The following is a 15,564-nucleotide window of genomic DNA, read 5'->3' as shown; positions in this document are numbered from 1 at the left end:
CTACAGAAAACCTACAGTCAACATCATACTTAATGGTGAAAGACTAAATATTTTTCCCTTAAAATTGGGAATTTTTAGACAAGAATATCCATCCTCATTGCTCTTATTTAATGTGGCACTGGAACAATTAGCCACTGCAATGAGGTAAGAAAAAAAGATGAAAGGCATACATAGAGAAAAGGAATAAATAATATGACTCCTATTTTCAGATGGAATGATTGTCTACACAGAAAATCCCCAAAAATCTAGCAAAAAATAAAACGGAAACATTTAATTTTTAAAATTAAAACAAAAAATACTAAAAATGACTGTGAAAATTTAATTAAAACAAATTTAAAATTGCTACAACAAAAGTTAAATATTTAGATATACATATAACATTACAGGATCCATATATAAAAAATTATAAAATGGTGATAAAAGGAATCAAAGACCTAAATAAATGGAGATACATATTATATTCCTGGGTTGAGAACATCAACAAAATCTTTACTATGTTAGTTCTCTTTAAGTTGATCCACATGTTTATGCAGTTTCTATCGAAATCTCAGAAAAGTTTTGAATAAACTTAGAAAAGCCTATTTTAAAGGCACATGACCTAGAATAGCTGAAACAATCTTGGAAACAAAATGGAAAGGTTCACCCCTGCTCCATATTAAAGCTTACTGCATAGTAACTCTATCAAGACAGGGTGGTACTGATAGAGGGATAGACAAACAGATCAATGGAACAAAATAGAGAACTCAGAAATAGACCCACAAAAATACACTCAACTGATTTTTGACAAAGGTGCAAAAACAAATTAGTGAAGGATTGACTTTTCACCAAATGGTGCTAGAGCAATTGAACACCCATCATATTTCATATTTTAGCAAAAATATGAACTCAACCTAAACCTCATACCTTATTCAAAAAGTAATTCAAAATGGATCATGGACTTAAATGTAAGGTGTAAAAACTGTAAAACATTTGGAAAAAAAAGGGTAAAAATCTTTGGGGTCCTGGACTAGGCAAAGAGTTCTTACATATGACACAAAAAACAGAAGCCATTATAGAAAAATTGATAAATTGAACCACATATTTTTGCTCTGCAAAAGAGTAGGTGTAGAAAATAAAAAGACGAGACAAAATAAAAAGACAAGAGACAAAATAAAAAGACAAAACAAAATATTTGCAAACTATGCATTTGATGAACAATTAGTATCTATAGTATATAAAGAACTTCAAAACTTAACAGTATAAACAAACCAACAAAACAACCCAATTGCAAAGTGAAAAAGATACAAACATTTCACTGAGGAGCATACATAGATGGCAAATAGACTCATGAAGAAGTGTTCAACACCATTAATGATTAGGAAAATACAAATTAAAACTATAACAAGATATCACTATACACTTATAAGAATGGCAGAAATAGAATATTATGACAGCACTAAATGCTGGCAAGGATATGAAGAAATTGGAGCACTTACAGATTGCCAGTGAAAATATAAAGTGGTACAGCCACTCGTGAAAAGTTCATTTCTTATTTTCTTTTCTTTCTCCCTTCCCTTCCCTTCCCTTCCCTTCCCTTCCCTTCCCTTCCCTTCCCTTCCCTTCCCTCCCCTCCCCTCCCCTCCCCTCCCCTCCCGTCTCCTTCCCTTCCCTTCCCTTCCCACCCTTTCTCTTCCCTTCCTTTCCTTCTCTTTCTCTCTTTTTTTTTTTTTTGAGACAGAGTCTTCTTCTGTCGCCCAAGCTGGAGTGCAATGGTGCAATCTCGGCTCGCTGCAACCTCTGCCTCCCGGGTTCAAGTAATTGTCCTGCCTCAGCCTCCTGAGTAGCTGGGATTACAGGCATGTGCCACCAAGCCCAACTAATTTTTGTATTTATATTTTCACCATGTTGGCTAGGGCAGGAGGTGTCAAACTCTTGACCTCAAGTGATCCACCTGCCTTGGCCTCCCAAAGTGCTGGGATTATAGGCGTGAGTCACCGTGCCCAGCCACATTTCCTGTTTTCTTAAATAGTCAGTATCCTGTTCCATTAAAGTAGCTCAATAGGCCAGGTGTAGTGGCTCATGTCTGTAATCCTAGCACTTTGGGAGGCCGAGGAAGGAGGATCACTTGAGTGCAAGAGTTCAAGAGCAGCCCAGGCAACATAGCGAGCCCTATCTCTCTCAAAAAAAAAAAAAAAAAAGAAAAAAGAAAAAAGAAAAAAAAAGTTCAGAAAAACAGTAAAAGCAAAATTGAAAAGTTCATTTCTTATAAAACTAAACATGCAATTATCATGTGACCCAATATTTACACTCTTGAACGTTTGTCCCAGAAAAGTAACTTACATTCACATAAAAACCTACATGCAAATGTTGATAGCAGCTTTATTCATAATAGCTCAAAACTGTAAACCGATCACATGTCCATCAATGGTGACAACCACTGGTTTCATTGAATAGATTTATCTTTTAAGAGATGTCATATAAGAGAAATGATATAATAAATAGGCGATTGTGCCTGGCTTATTTTACTTAGCATAATGCTTTTGGGATGCATCCATGTTGTAGCATGTATGAGTAGCATGGCTTTTTAATCCTGAGTAGTATTCTGTATTCCACTGTAAGCTTATACCACAATTTGTTCATCCATTCACAAGTTCATAGCTGTGATACATACATACTGTGGAATACTACTCAGCAACATAAAAATACACCACCATTGATACACAAAACGGGTAAATCTCAAGGGAGTTCAGGGTAAAAAAGTCAGTCTCAAAAGGTTACATACTCTGTTATTCCACTTATGTAACTTTTTTAAATGATAAAATTATAGAGACTAGATTAGTGGTTGCCAGGAGAAAGGAATGAAGGGGTTGGGTAGGAAGGTGGGTGAGGTTATAAAAAGGGCAACAAGAAGGCTCCTTGTAGTTAAGGAACTGTTTTTATTTTGACTATTGTGTAGAGACAGGAACCTATAAATGTGATAACATTTAATAGAACTACATATTAGTTATATAAACACACACACACTTCACAAATGAGTACAAGTAAAACTGGGGAAATCTGAATAAGATGAGTGGATATTGTCAATGTTAACATACTGGCTATGATGTTCTGTAGTTTTGCAAGTTGTCCCCATGGGAGAAAACTAGATCAAGGTTATATAGGATCTATGGGATCTCTTTGTATTATTTCTTACAATTGCATGTGAATCTACGATCATCTAAATTAAAATTTCAACTAAAAAGACTGACGATATCAAGTGTGTGTGAAAATGTGGAGAAACAAAAAATCTCATCCATTCCTGGTGAGAATGCAAAATGGTACACCCATTTTTGAAAAGGTTTTGTTAGTTTCTTATACATTTTAACTGTACACGTAGCAACCCAGGAATCCCACTCCTAGATATTACTCAAGAGAAATGAAATCACATATTGATATAAATATCTAAACGCAAATGCTTACAGAAGCATCTTTCATACTAGCCAACAACTGGAAACAACTCAAATGCTATGAACTTGTGAAAGGATAAACAAATTGTGGTATAAGCTTACAGTGGAATACAGAATACTACTCAGGATTAAAAAGCTATGCTACTCATACTTACTAAAAGATGGATGCATTTCAAAAGCATTATGCTAAGTAAAATAAGCCAGGCATAATCAACTATTTATTATATCATTTCACTCATATGACATCTCTAAAAAGATAAAACTATTAAGAAATGAAAGCAATGGTTGTCAGAGGCTGGGGATAAGAGGAGAAAATTGATTAGGTTGGTGCAAAAAGTAACTGCGGTTTTTTTTTTACTTTTAATGGAAAGAACTGCAATTACTTTCGCACCAACCTAGTAAGAACCGTTACTTAAGGTAAAGAGGATCTAAATCAATGAAGGATGTAACAACTTCATTGATTGGAAGAGTAAAGATATTAGTAGAAACAAATCAATTCACCCACCACCACATTTATCTGTAGATTCAGTGCAATCCTAATCAAAATTTCAGATTAAAAAAATAATTAAGAAGACTATTATAAAGTTTTATGGAAGGCAGAGGGCCAAAAGAAAAAAAAAAGCCAAGGCAATCTTGAGGGAAAAAGTGGGAGAATTTATACTATCAGATATTAAACTTATTATAAAGCTACAGTGATTAAGTGGATATAATATTGGCTCAAGGAAGGACAAAAAGACCAACCTATATAAGAGTACCTGATTTATAACAAAGTTACCACTAAAATGCAGTGACAGATAACTGCTCAATAAATAATGCTGGATTAACTTGATAATTAAGAAAAGTAAAACTATTTGAATATAAAAGAATATCATCATGACCTTGGGATAGGCAATTTTTATACAATAGGACACAAAAAGCATAACTACTAAAAAATACCAGATTAAATAAGAATCTTTGTTTATAAAAATGTCATTATGAGAGTGAAATGGCAAAGCACAGAATCTAAGAAGACATTTGCATTGCATATGCTATAAAATGACTTAAATCCAAAATATAAAAGAATTTCTACAAGCCAAGAAACTCAAGGGGAAAAAATGTGCAAATTTCTCGACAAGATAGGATATCCAAATGGACAAAAATCATATGTAACAGTGGCTGATTCATTAGTCATCTGGGAAATGCAAATTCAAACCTCAGTGTAATGCTAGTATAGAACCAAACAGAATTAAGAAAAGAAAAAGAGGAAAATGAAATACCAAATGTCGGTAAACATGTAGCGCAATAGAGAGTAAAAATTAATAAAACCACTTGAGAAAACTGCTGGGCACTAGTTGTTAAAGCTCATCATACACATACCCTAAAATCCAGTAATTTCGTTCATATTATTAAAAGAAATGTATGCACACGGATACCAAATATATGTACAAAACTATTGATTGCCGTATTCTTAAGACCCCCAAACTGGAAAGAATCCAAATGTCCATTAGTAGTAAAATGTATTTTAAAAAGTATGGTATATCCACACAGTGGAATACTGTGCAACAATTCAAAAAGGACAAACAGAAGAGTGTAAATGAATTTCACAAACATAATGTTAAGGGAAAGAAAGCAGCACAGAAAGGACATATTGTTTGATTCAATTTATGTAAAGTTAAAAAAGAAACAGTTAATACTAATGGTAATGAAAGTCAGAAGAGTGGTTTTCTTTCTTGGGGGTAATGTCTGGAAATGGCAAGGTAGGTTTCTGAGATTATAGTTATAGCCAACATCTTGATCCAGGTGATTAATAGGTTTGTTCAATTTGTAAAAATTTATAGCATAGCAACTTAGGATTTGTGTATTTTCCTAAATATCCATGTTAGAGTTCAGTGTAAGTTTACAAATGAAATGGGAGTAACAGACATACCCATTAAAATGTAACATCAATTCTATCAGGATATACCATTATCAGTGTTCACACATATAGAACAGTAATGAGTAAAAAATATAGGCACACAGGGGTCTTCTAAACATTACAAATATATTCTTCTAAGAATACAGCCCTCAGAACTTAGCTAAATTTTGCCAGTGTGGTAATAATGGTGTGAATTTAAGAGTAGAAGTGTAAACATGCAGTAAATTTCAAATAATTTCATTTTAAAATTGGCTAATTATAATTTTACTATAACAGCAAGACTGGTAAGCAGAGGCTATATCTTGAAAATAAGATTAGCACAAATATTTGCACAATAAATGAATTTTTCCCAGAAATTCTACAACATAATCCTCAGGGTGTATCTCATCACTACTACATTCAGCCCTTCCTATCTGCAGATTCTGCATCTACAGATTCTCCCAATCACGGATGGAAAATACAATATTGGAGAGATGCAGAATCTGTAAATACAGGAGGCCAACTGTGGGACTTGAGCATACAAAGATTTTAGTACCCACCTGGGATCCTGGAACCAATCCACCCAGGATACAGTGGGACGACTGTAGTTGTAATCCTTCCAACTGCTAGGGCAAAGGAGCGAAAACATTAATTATCACCAAGTTCTCACAGTGTATTTCCTTGGACCATTAGCTAGAAAACTCCATGTAAGTTCATTTAGCTACTGGTCTGTTTTTAAATTCTTCTATGTATACCATACATTTGTGTTTAAACACATTGTTATATTATTAATTTTTTAGAATAAGATTTATATTAATTCAACAAATTTATAAAAAATATAACTGCAGAACACTACAATTTTCATGAAATTACAGAACATACCTTGTTGGCCTTTTTAGAAACCTCTCTTTGGAGTAATAGGATAGTCGTTCATTAGTAAACATAGGGAGATTGTTTCCAGGACTCCTCTTGGATACCAAAATCCTCAGACACTCCTGTCCCTTATATGAAATGGCACAGCATTTATATATGACCTACGCATATGCTCTGTATACTTTAAATCATCTCTAGATTACTTACAATACCTAATACAATGCCTACACATCACTTCATTCAGGTGGACTCAGGTAGTACTTGGCACATAACAAATTTGTTTTTCAGAACTTTAGAATTTTTTTTTCCTAATATTTTATCTGAGATTGGTTGCATCCAGGGACGTGGAACCCACAGATTCAAAAAGCCATTTGTGTTTGTGTATACATACAGCATGTGTATGCTGTGTTCTGGTGGGGAAAGAGGTCATGAAGAAGTGACGCAAGTTTACTGAGTGAAGAAACACACAAATTTTATTTAGAAAATGAATGACCATGTTTGCAATAAACTCCCAAAATATCCACCATAAGATGGCCATAATATTCTGATGATCAAGGAGCACACATATACAAAATTTATTGGATTACTGCAATTCTCAGAGGCACAAAACCTGACATGGTGTGATACAGTATATAATCAGTCACGGGGGGGGAGGGAGAAAGAACATTAAGTCCTTAAAAAGGCTTAGGAAGACATAAACATTAAATCTTTCTGTTTTTCTACCTTCCTTTGGACAGTGTTGTATTTCACTTTCTTCTTTGCAAAATGTTTCCAAATTCATTTGCTCAGGATTTATTTAAGATAATAACTTAAAACAACTAACAGTTGTTTATACTATATGCATATCATGCATGTTCTACTGGTTCAAGGACAAAATTAAAACAAGATCTTCTCTGTAAAGCAAATATATTTATTATGCACTTTCATATACATAGGGATTTTTTGAGTAATATCATACAAGGGATAAAATAAAACTTTTACAATGTGAAATTCAATGTACATTTTAGGCTATTTACATACCTCAAACCAAGGGAAAAATAAAAAGAAAGCATTTGTTTGCAACTACATTTGCTGAGAAGTGTAAATGGAGGACATTAAGCAAAACAAGTATTTGCATAGCCAAAACAATATTGAGAAAAGTATTTACTTCTGTTTTTTAAGTATCAAATTTTTGGTGAGAATTCCAGTGAGGGTGGGGGTGAAGACAAAGAACAAAAATTATTGGCTGTACTTGCAGTACGCACCGATTTCAGGTCATTTTTCCTTCCAAAACCTTTCTTAGAAACATTCAGATTTTTATTTCATTACTGTATTTTTATCACTTTCCTTACTATAAACTCATGATATTTAGGGAATAGACACAGACGGAATGTTATAAAAATGTTATAAGCACATGCCATCATAGTTGTATAGTGGCAACAACTGATTTATAAAATTTAAAGATTTTAATTTCAAAAATATCTATTAAGGAGTTTTATATTTGGAGGACAATTTTTACTTTTTAATGGAGCAGAAGCCATTTTCATTTATAGTATTAAATCCCCCACAGAAACAAATAAGCAAGGCAGGGCATCTCCAGCACCCATCTTACCATCCTTATCCTAACTCAAAGTCATTTATGTTCTATTCCAAAACATAATTTATATAAAAACATCCCGAGGAATACTTACTTTTGAAAATCATATTTTTCCAATAGGTTCTCTTCCTACCAACTGCTTCAAGTGTATATAGTATGGATATGAAAACAGTTAGCTCTTTGAAAAACATAAATCCCTTATGCAATGTCATATCTTCGCCCTTTGGACACAAGGTGCAATTTTGTAAAAACAATAAAATTAAATAAATACAATTTCAATAATTCAAAGTTAATAGAAAACTGGCAGCTTTCAGGGTTCTCGTTCTAAAGAAAAATACATGTAATAGAAATTAGAGCTTCATCCTCTACAGTAATGTAAATGTACTGTATTTGAGATATGAGTAAAGTTGGTTCTAATAATAGTATGTGTTCATATTTATTAATAGACTCATTAACACTTTTAAGGCTACTTTGCAAGAGTCCTATTAAGTGTATTTAATAAATGTCCCATAGGGACAAGAATTCAATACTTGAAACATTCACATCTGAGTTACTAATATTGCCATGTCACCTTAATATCAATTGAACTCATCAACTTATCTCGTAGTCCTTACTATGACTTATAGATGACAGACAAAATGAGTTTTGCTGACTTTAAAAAATAAAAGCAAGAAAAGCCTTACAATAAGATTCAAGTGAAACATTTATCATAATTACACATTTCTATTTCCACGAACAATGTATCACATGTGTCCTTCATATATGAAGATGACATTACTGACCTTTGTTATTAGGACATATTCTAAAGATTTTGTTCTAGAAGTAGCAATGGTTTTGTGCTGAATCTCCAGATTCTCTTTCCTCATTCCTCCTTATCAACAGTATATGAAAAGAACAGAATTTCTGGGTTCTATAAGACTAACAGGCCCATTCTAAGATCAAATCCACAACCTTGGCTTCTAAACTGTTATGACAACTTTTCCAGACATATAAACGACCCATCTAAGCTACAGCTCCACTGATTTAAGAGTAAGGAGACTAAGGCTGTGGGTCACATGCTCATTTGAACCAATTTTACCTTCCTTGTCATGAATTTCTCTCTTAACCCTGGCATCCAGCCCTCCTGCATGCAATTGTACAAAGAAGAAAACAGGAAAGAGTATGAGGATAGAATAGTGCAAATCTATCACTATTAAGTAACAATAAAAAGTACACATGTGCTATGATTGACAGGTGAGTGGTGTCATCTGTGAAAGACAGCACATTTTATATTCATCCAACCAAACCATTAAAATTAATTCAATTGATTTTGAGTGGGGCTATTTTGGTCATGCAGCAATTTACAAAATAGAAACCGCTGAGAGAGAAGCCAGCAAAATTAATTTATTTAGCCAGGAGGAAGAGGTCAGTTTAGTCAATGAATTATTCAGGGATCAAAAATCTACCCTTAGATAGGTGCATTTCTCTCTGCACACACATGTGACTGAGGCATGGCTTTGTCCCTGAGAATTTTCATGCCTCAGGAATGATAGTCTGTCTTCTTAGAGATGGAATGACAAAGTGAATGGAAGGTGAAATTGTATCCCAGCGGATGAAATAGGACTTTATTCTGCCTACAGACTGGTTGGTTGTTTGTTCTGACATGTTTAGCCAGAGATGAGAAGAATTCTACTGGGAAAATCCAGATTTAAACTACTTAAAGCAGCTCCCTAAACTACTATAAAATATTTTTTTAAACTGCCAAGAAATCATTTTTTCATTTCAATGTATAGAAACTGATTTTTATCCAATGCTGAAGGTGTAGTGAACATAGAACAGTTGCAAGATTTGTTTTATTGAGCAACATCTTTAAAGATACAAGAAACAGGCCATACACTACAATGCAATGTGACTGAAACAGTATGTTTAAGTTTCTTTTGCCACAAAAAGAAAAAAAAATAAATACAAGGAACACTGCCTTTTCATATATATTTGATTATGGCACATGCACATTTTTTTATCAAATCTTAAAATACTCAAATTTTCTTTTCAGCTTTTATCAGGGAACTGCAGCATGTATCTGCATTTTTAAAAAGTGCTTATTCCTGTGTAGTGAATACAAAGCACATAAAATTAAATTTTTTTAAGCACAGAGGGTTACATTGAGAAGGCAGCCTTACTATTTAGGCACATTACAGTAATTAAGGTAACTGTACTGCAGAGATCACATTCTTCATTTTTTTTGTTTTTTCAGCAAATTAACAGGCATATGTTTCCATCCAGTAGCTGAAGAACCACTCCATCACAATGTCTTCTGTTTCACAGAATAGGAAACTAATGCAAAAGTTAAAAAAAAAATTAATTTCTACATCGTATTATATAGCTACATATCATTTTAAAACTTTATATAATACATTTACCTCTATATATCTTTATCTATATATTTACCATGCAAAGCACAAAGCAGACTTAACTATTATTTAACTTATAAGCCACTTTTTAAATTCCACAAAATGTTTACCTTAATTCTGGTGTTTCATTTTTAATATGTATTTATACTTTGCCTTTAAAACAGATATCATGAGAGTTGAAAGGGTGCACCATCAGAACTAATTATTTTAAAAACGAATTGCATTTGGGACTGAATTAACTACTTTATTCAAATTATTTTTGAATGACATTTGACTGGTCACCCCTAGATTCACATTGAAGGCTGTTTATTATTAGACGATATGAGGAATTTATCTGTAATAGTGTTTCACCTATTATATCCCTAAAATATATTTACAAAGACAGAAGCAGCAAAAAGGAAAGAGTATATATAATTTTGTTAGAGGAAGAAAAATCATTAAGCAAAGTGGGATAAATATAGCTGCAGTGTAAGCTAGGAAAGACCCCTAATAAAATCTTCAGATTTATCTCCAATATGGGAAATGTGCTTCTGAAAAAGTATCTAAAATATAAAACTTACATACCTATTTTCCCACTAACATCCCCTATATTATTAATGAAGTATCCTTTGTCACAGGGAGGAGAAAAAAATATTTTTATTTAACAAATATGACTAATTTATCTAGGTATAAAGTGCCCTAAATACCAATATTGCAAAAACATCCATTTACCATTTTTCACGTCTATGCCTTATGTGTGAAAACATTACTTGGAAGAGTCTCAAGAGATCGGTCATCATAAAAACTACCTTCTACTAAGTTTTTGACTTCTTTCTGAGTGAAAAGGATTGAAATTAATATTTACTATCTACTATGTGCTACAGACATTATTGCATTCAAACCAAAAAGATGAGTTTGAAATAGCCCCTCCCTCTGACACCATCAAAATTCTTTTAAAAGGAGGACATAACTGAATAGGAAAGAATTCTTAATCTGGGATCCATAAGTAGTATATTAATTCATTCATTAGTTCATTGACTTATTCAACAAATTTTTACTGGGAAACTACCATAGGTCCAAGCACTATTCCAAGTACATGAAATACAGTAGTGAACAGACAGAAAACCCTACCCTCACAAAGGTTGTATTTTTAGTTCAGAGGAGAAAAATAATAAAGAAAACATCTGAAGTATTTTAAATAGTAAGTGCTTTGGATAACATAATGCAGGCAAGGGGGAAAGGAGTGCTAGAGGCAGGAGAATTCTGATGTAAAGGGGTGATGAGGCAGGTCTGGCCCAGATGACATCTGAGTAGAGATTAACTGAGGGAATTGGCCTTGTGATCAGGAAAAAGAGCATTCCAAGTAGAGGGAACTATACTTTTGTTTTTTACTCTTTATGTTGACAAAATATTACCTTTTATAATGGTGTTTCCTTTTTATAGTTGAAGCTAGGGTCAGAACCTTCAATCTGAAGCTTCAGAGCTTGTTTAAGGCTTAATTCTGTCTCTGAGGAAGGGTATCCCTCCAACACTTCCTGATGCCCTCTATCTTGCATTGTTCGTGGGACTGAAACCCTACCAAGAAAAACCTGGTTGCTCTGAAGATGATAATTTGGATTTGTCATTATTCCATTTCTCTTCTTCTGTTCCCCACATTGTTGGTGAATAAGAAACTGCTGTTGAGATCGACCAATTTCCTGCTGAGCTGAAGGTATCATAATTTTGCATTGAGATTCTGCTGGCATTTGTTTAGGTGGTGCAGCAGTCCCGGATTTGGCTATAGGTCCTCTTCTATCGAACTGAGTCATTTCATATTCTAAAACCTTTGGCTGTGAAGAATTACTTTGTTTCGCTTTTTTCCCAGCTGATCCCGACTTGGCAGAATTTTCTGATTTCCCCCCTTTATTTGCTTTAGTTGACTTCAAACTGGGCTTTACTTGACTCCACTCAAATTCACTGCTTGGTGAATTATGACTCTGTCCTAAGGACTGTGTTGTGGAAGATGGGGAAACAATTGACTGTCGACTTCTACTGCGTGGCAATGAATGCTGCTGAATTTGTTCTGTAAATGACAAGTTATGAAAGCTATCAATTGGCACTGTTTGAGCTGTTGCTGTAGATGAAGTAGTTCTCAAAGATGAATTTTTTGAGCTTTTCAGGGAATTATTTGACAGTGATGACTTCTGCCGGTCAACTGTAGAATCTGGAGATTCTGAAGGAGAACTAAAAGCATGAGCTGGCCCATTAGGTAAACCACGTAACGAAGGCTGCATATCCCCTCCACCAGTACTACCAGAGCTATTTGATTTAATTGTTAATGACTGCATTTTTGAAGACACTGACTGTAGAGGTTTTTGCTCCATTGTGTGAACAGGAGATGGTGAACAGCCATTCAAACTAGATGCACCATATTTTTCTAATAATTTAATTATCTGAGAATGTCCATTTTTGGCTGCAACACGCATAGCAGTGCGTCCAAATTGATCAGCATGGTTTGGATCAGCACCATGCTCTAATAAGACCTGCACAGCATCAATGTGCCCTTCCTGGGCTGCAATACAGAGTGCAGTTGCACCTTGGTTACATGTATGGTCAACTACAGCACCATGCTCAATCAGAAGCTGAACCACTTTTACATGGCCCTGCCAGGCTGCAGACTGCAAAGCAGAGCGCTTTTCGTTGTCTGCAGCATTGACATCAGCATGGTATGCTATCAGGACCTGCACCATTTCCATATGGCCTTGCCAACAAGACACATGAAGTGCTGTCCTTCCTTCAGCATCACTTGCTTCTACGTTTGCACCATTTTCTAAAAAATATTCCGCCATTGTAAGCTGATTTTCTAAGGCCAAGATATACAGTGTGGGCCGACCATCAGCATCTTTGCAGTTAACATCAGCTCCATGGCTAAAAAGCAATTCAACAATGTCCCTGTGCCCTTCTAATGCAGCAACCCGCAGTGCGTTTCTTCCATCATAACCTCTTTGATCAATGTTGGATTTGTTTTCCAGTAATATTTGAACACAATCATAATGACCCTCTTGTGAAGCTAATATGAAAGGGATTCGTCCATCATTGTCAATCTCATTTGTTCTAGCACCTTGTTCAATAAGTGCTTCACATATTAATCTGTGCCCTTCAAAAGCTGCCATGTGCAAAGGTGTCCATCCAGCATCATCTCTGTGATTTTCATCTAACCCTCTATCCAGTAGAGTACGTACCACCTCAACATTTCCTTGTGCTGAAGCTATACTGAGGACTGTCCTACCTTCACTATCAATACTATCCACAGCTGCACCCCAAAACAAAAGTGTATTTACAACTGATGCATGACCCATAGAAGCTGCTGCTAAGAGGGGTGTACGACCATTGTTATCTGTGTGATCTACATCTGCTCCCCCTTCTAGAAGCAGGTCAACCACATCAACATGTCCTTCATAGGCAGCTACCAGCAGTGGAGTCATGCCATCTTTATCACAATGATCCACTTCAGCACCTCGATCAATTAAAAGGCTAACAACTGATGCGTGCCCTTTACTTGCAGGCACACAAAGTGCAGCTACAGAGAGTGCAGTCCTGCCATCAACATCCTCATGATTTACTTCTGCTCCATGATCCAGTAGGTGTTCCACAATCTCTCTATGTCCCATGTATGCTGCTGCTATCAAAGCAGTTCTACCTTCATTATCAGCTTTGTTCACTTCAGCGCCATGTTGTAGCAAATTCAGTACAATATCCTCGTGTCCTCCCCATGCTGCTGCTCTCAAAGCTGTTCGGCTATCAGCATCTGCACAATCCACTTTTACGCCAGCATAAAGTAGTGCAGAAACTACCTCAGTATGGCCACCCCAAGCAGCAGATCTTAATGCTGTCCAACCATCTTGATCAGTGTGATTAATATTTGCTCCACACCCAATCAAACAATTAACCACCTTGGTATGTCCTTGTCTAGCTGCTAGGGTGAGTGGTGTATGTCCATGAGCATCTTCTACCTCTAAATCTGCTCCCCTAGAGACAAGTAAATTGACTACATCAAGACTGCCACTATATGCAGCATTAGCCAATAATGTTCTCCCATTTGAATCACACTGATTTACCGAAGCTCCATTATCTAATAATGTCCGAATGGAATCCTCTCTTTCTAAGGCTTGTCGAACTATGCATGATGTGCGATCGTCTTCACTGTTGACATGAGCCCCAGCTTTAACCAACAGCTGTAGCACTTCTTGTTCCTTGGGTATTAAAGTAGAAAGGGAATCTCTGACAGGTGTACCATTCCATATCATCCACAGAGCTAACTCCGCTGTCTCTAATTGTAAGTTTGAGTTAATTAAGTGCAATGCAAATTCTTGTGCTTCCAGTGGTGTTAAATTCTTGGCTTGACAGGTATAACTCATAGCCAACATTCTGTGTCCTTCTGCTGCATTACATAAATACTTCTGAGTACAGTGTTTTACATCCAGAAGCCACTCTGCAAAACTATAATGAAACAGTATTTTTGTATTTCCTAGTCCATCAACAAGAAGTTTGGAGAGGACATCTAACTTGCGTTGAAAATCTTCCAAAGTTAACGACATGTTTTTGGTCCATACCGCATGATATAATTCCGTTATGGTCAAAGGTCGGCAGGCTGCAAGAATCACATTCAAAATAGGCTGAACCTTTGCAAATTGTTTCCTCACAAAAAGTCTTTGGCACAGCCAGAGATATAAACCATTTAGAGTTCCTGGGATGTCACGAATTTCTCTTAACATAATAAAATTTTCTACAACTCCATCTAAAACTCGTTCTAGGTAAAGAAAGCATCCGCTGCTTTTAATGTGCAGTTGGTTTAACATCTCTGCAGTTTCTTTTGTGAGGTGTTGTCGCAAAGCTTCTTCTTGATCTAAACGATGAAGAATGTACTGCTGAACATCCTTGACAATATATGCCTTCCGAAGGTCATCTAAACTTATTTTTCGAAAACCTAATGAAGAGATAAAAAAGTAGATATCATCAGTTGAAAAGGATTGTAGAAGTTACCATATCTTCAAAGAGAATGTCGATATAATAAAAAATAAATCAATTAATAAATTAATACTAATAAGCAGATCAATTAATACCTATTAGTATGTAAATCAGTTTTCTTTTCTTTCTGCAAAAACACACTGATGGTAGAAAAATTTCATTTTCCTACCTACAAATCGAACTACTTATTCCTTTAGTAGCTTGGTGCCTCTCTCAACTCCATTGTAATAGATACTAATTAAGAAGCAGACAGTCTTACGTAACCATAAAAGTACCCAGTTAACATCATCTGAACTCCCAAGCGATTAGGAAAAAAAAGTTGCAGGAGAAATAACAAGTAAGGTTTCTTTTTACAAAATCTTTTCCATATAAATAATTTATATATTTTCACCTATACACTTGAATATACACTAGCCTTAATTATGTGACTGAATATTTACA

General features: G+C 35.1%; 1 protein-coding gene across 1 annotated transcript in view; it reads right to left on the bottom strand.

The window, feature by feature from the left end:
* Nucleotides 1-6,626: 6,626 nt before the first annotated feature.
* ANKRD50 (ankyrin repeat domain containing 50) overlaps nucleotides 6,627-15,564 on the bottom strand; it is a 49,060-nt gene continuing 40,122 nt past the window's right edge. Inside the window, exons 4-5 of the mRNA XM_055274643.2 lie at nucleotides 11,532-15,082; nucleotides 6,627-10,060 (exon numbers count right to left, since the gene is read on the bottom strand). Coding sequence (XP_055130618.1) covers nucleotides 11,535-15,082 — 3,548 coding nt within the window. The 3' untranslated portion in view covers nucleotides 6,627-10,060; nucleotides 11,532-11,534. The remainder of the gene's footprint in view (nucleotides 10,061-11,531; nucleotides 15,083-15,564) is intronic.

Source organism: Symphalangus syndactylus, chromosome 4 (assembly GCF_028878055.3).
Source record: "Symphalangus syndactylus isolate Jambi chromosome 4, NHGRI_mSymSyn1-v2.1_pri, whole genome shotgun sequence".
NCBI lineage: Eukaryota > Metazoa > Chordata > Mammalia > Primates > Hylobatidae > Symphalangus > Symphalangus syndactylus.
This window is presented reverse-complemented; position numbering and strand designations above follow the sequence as displayed.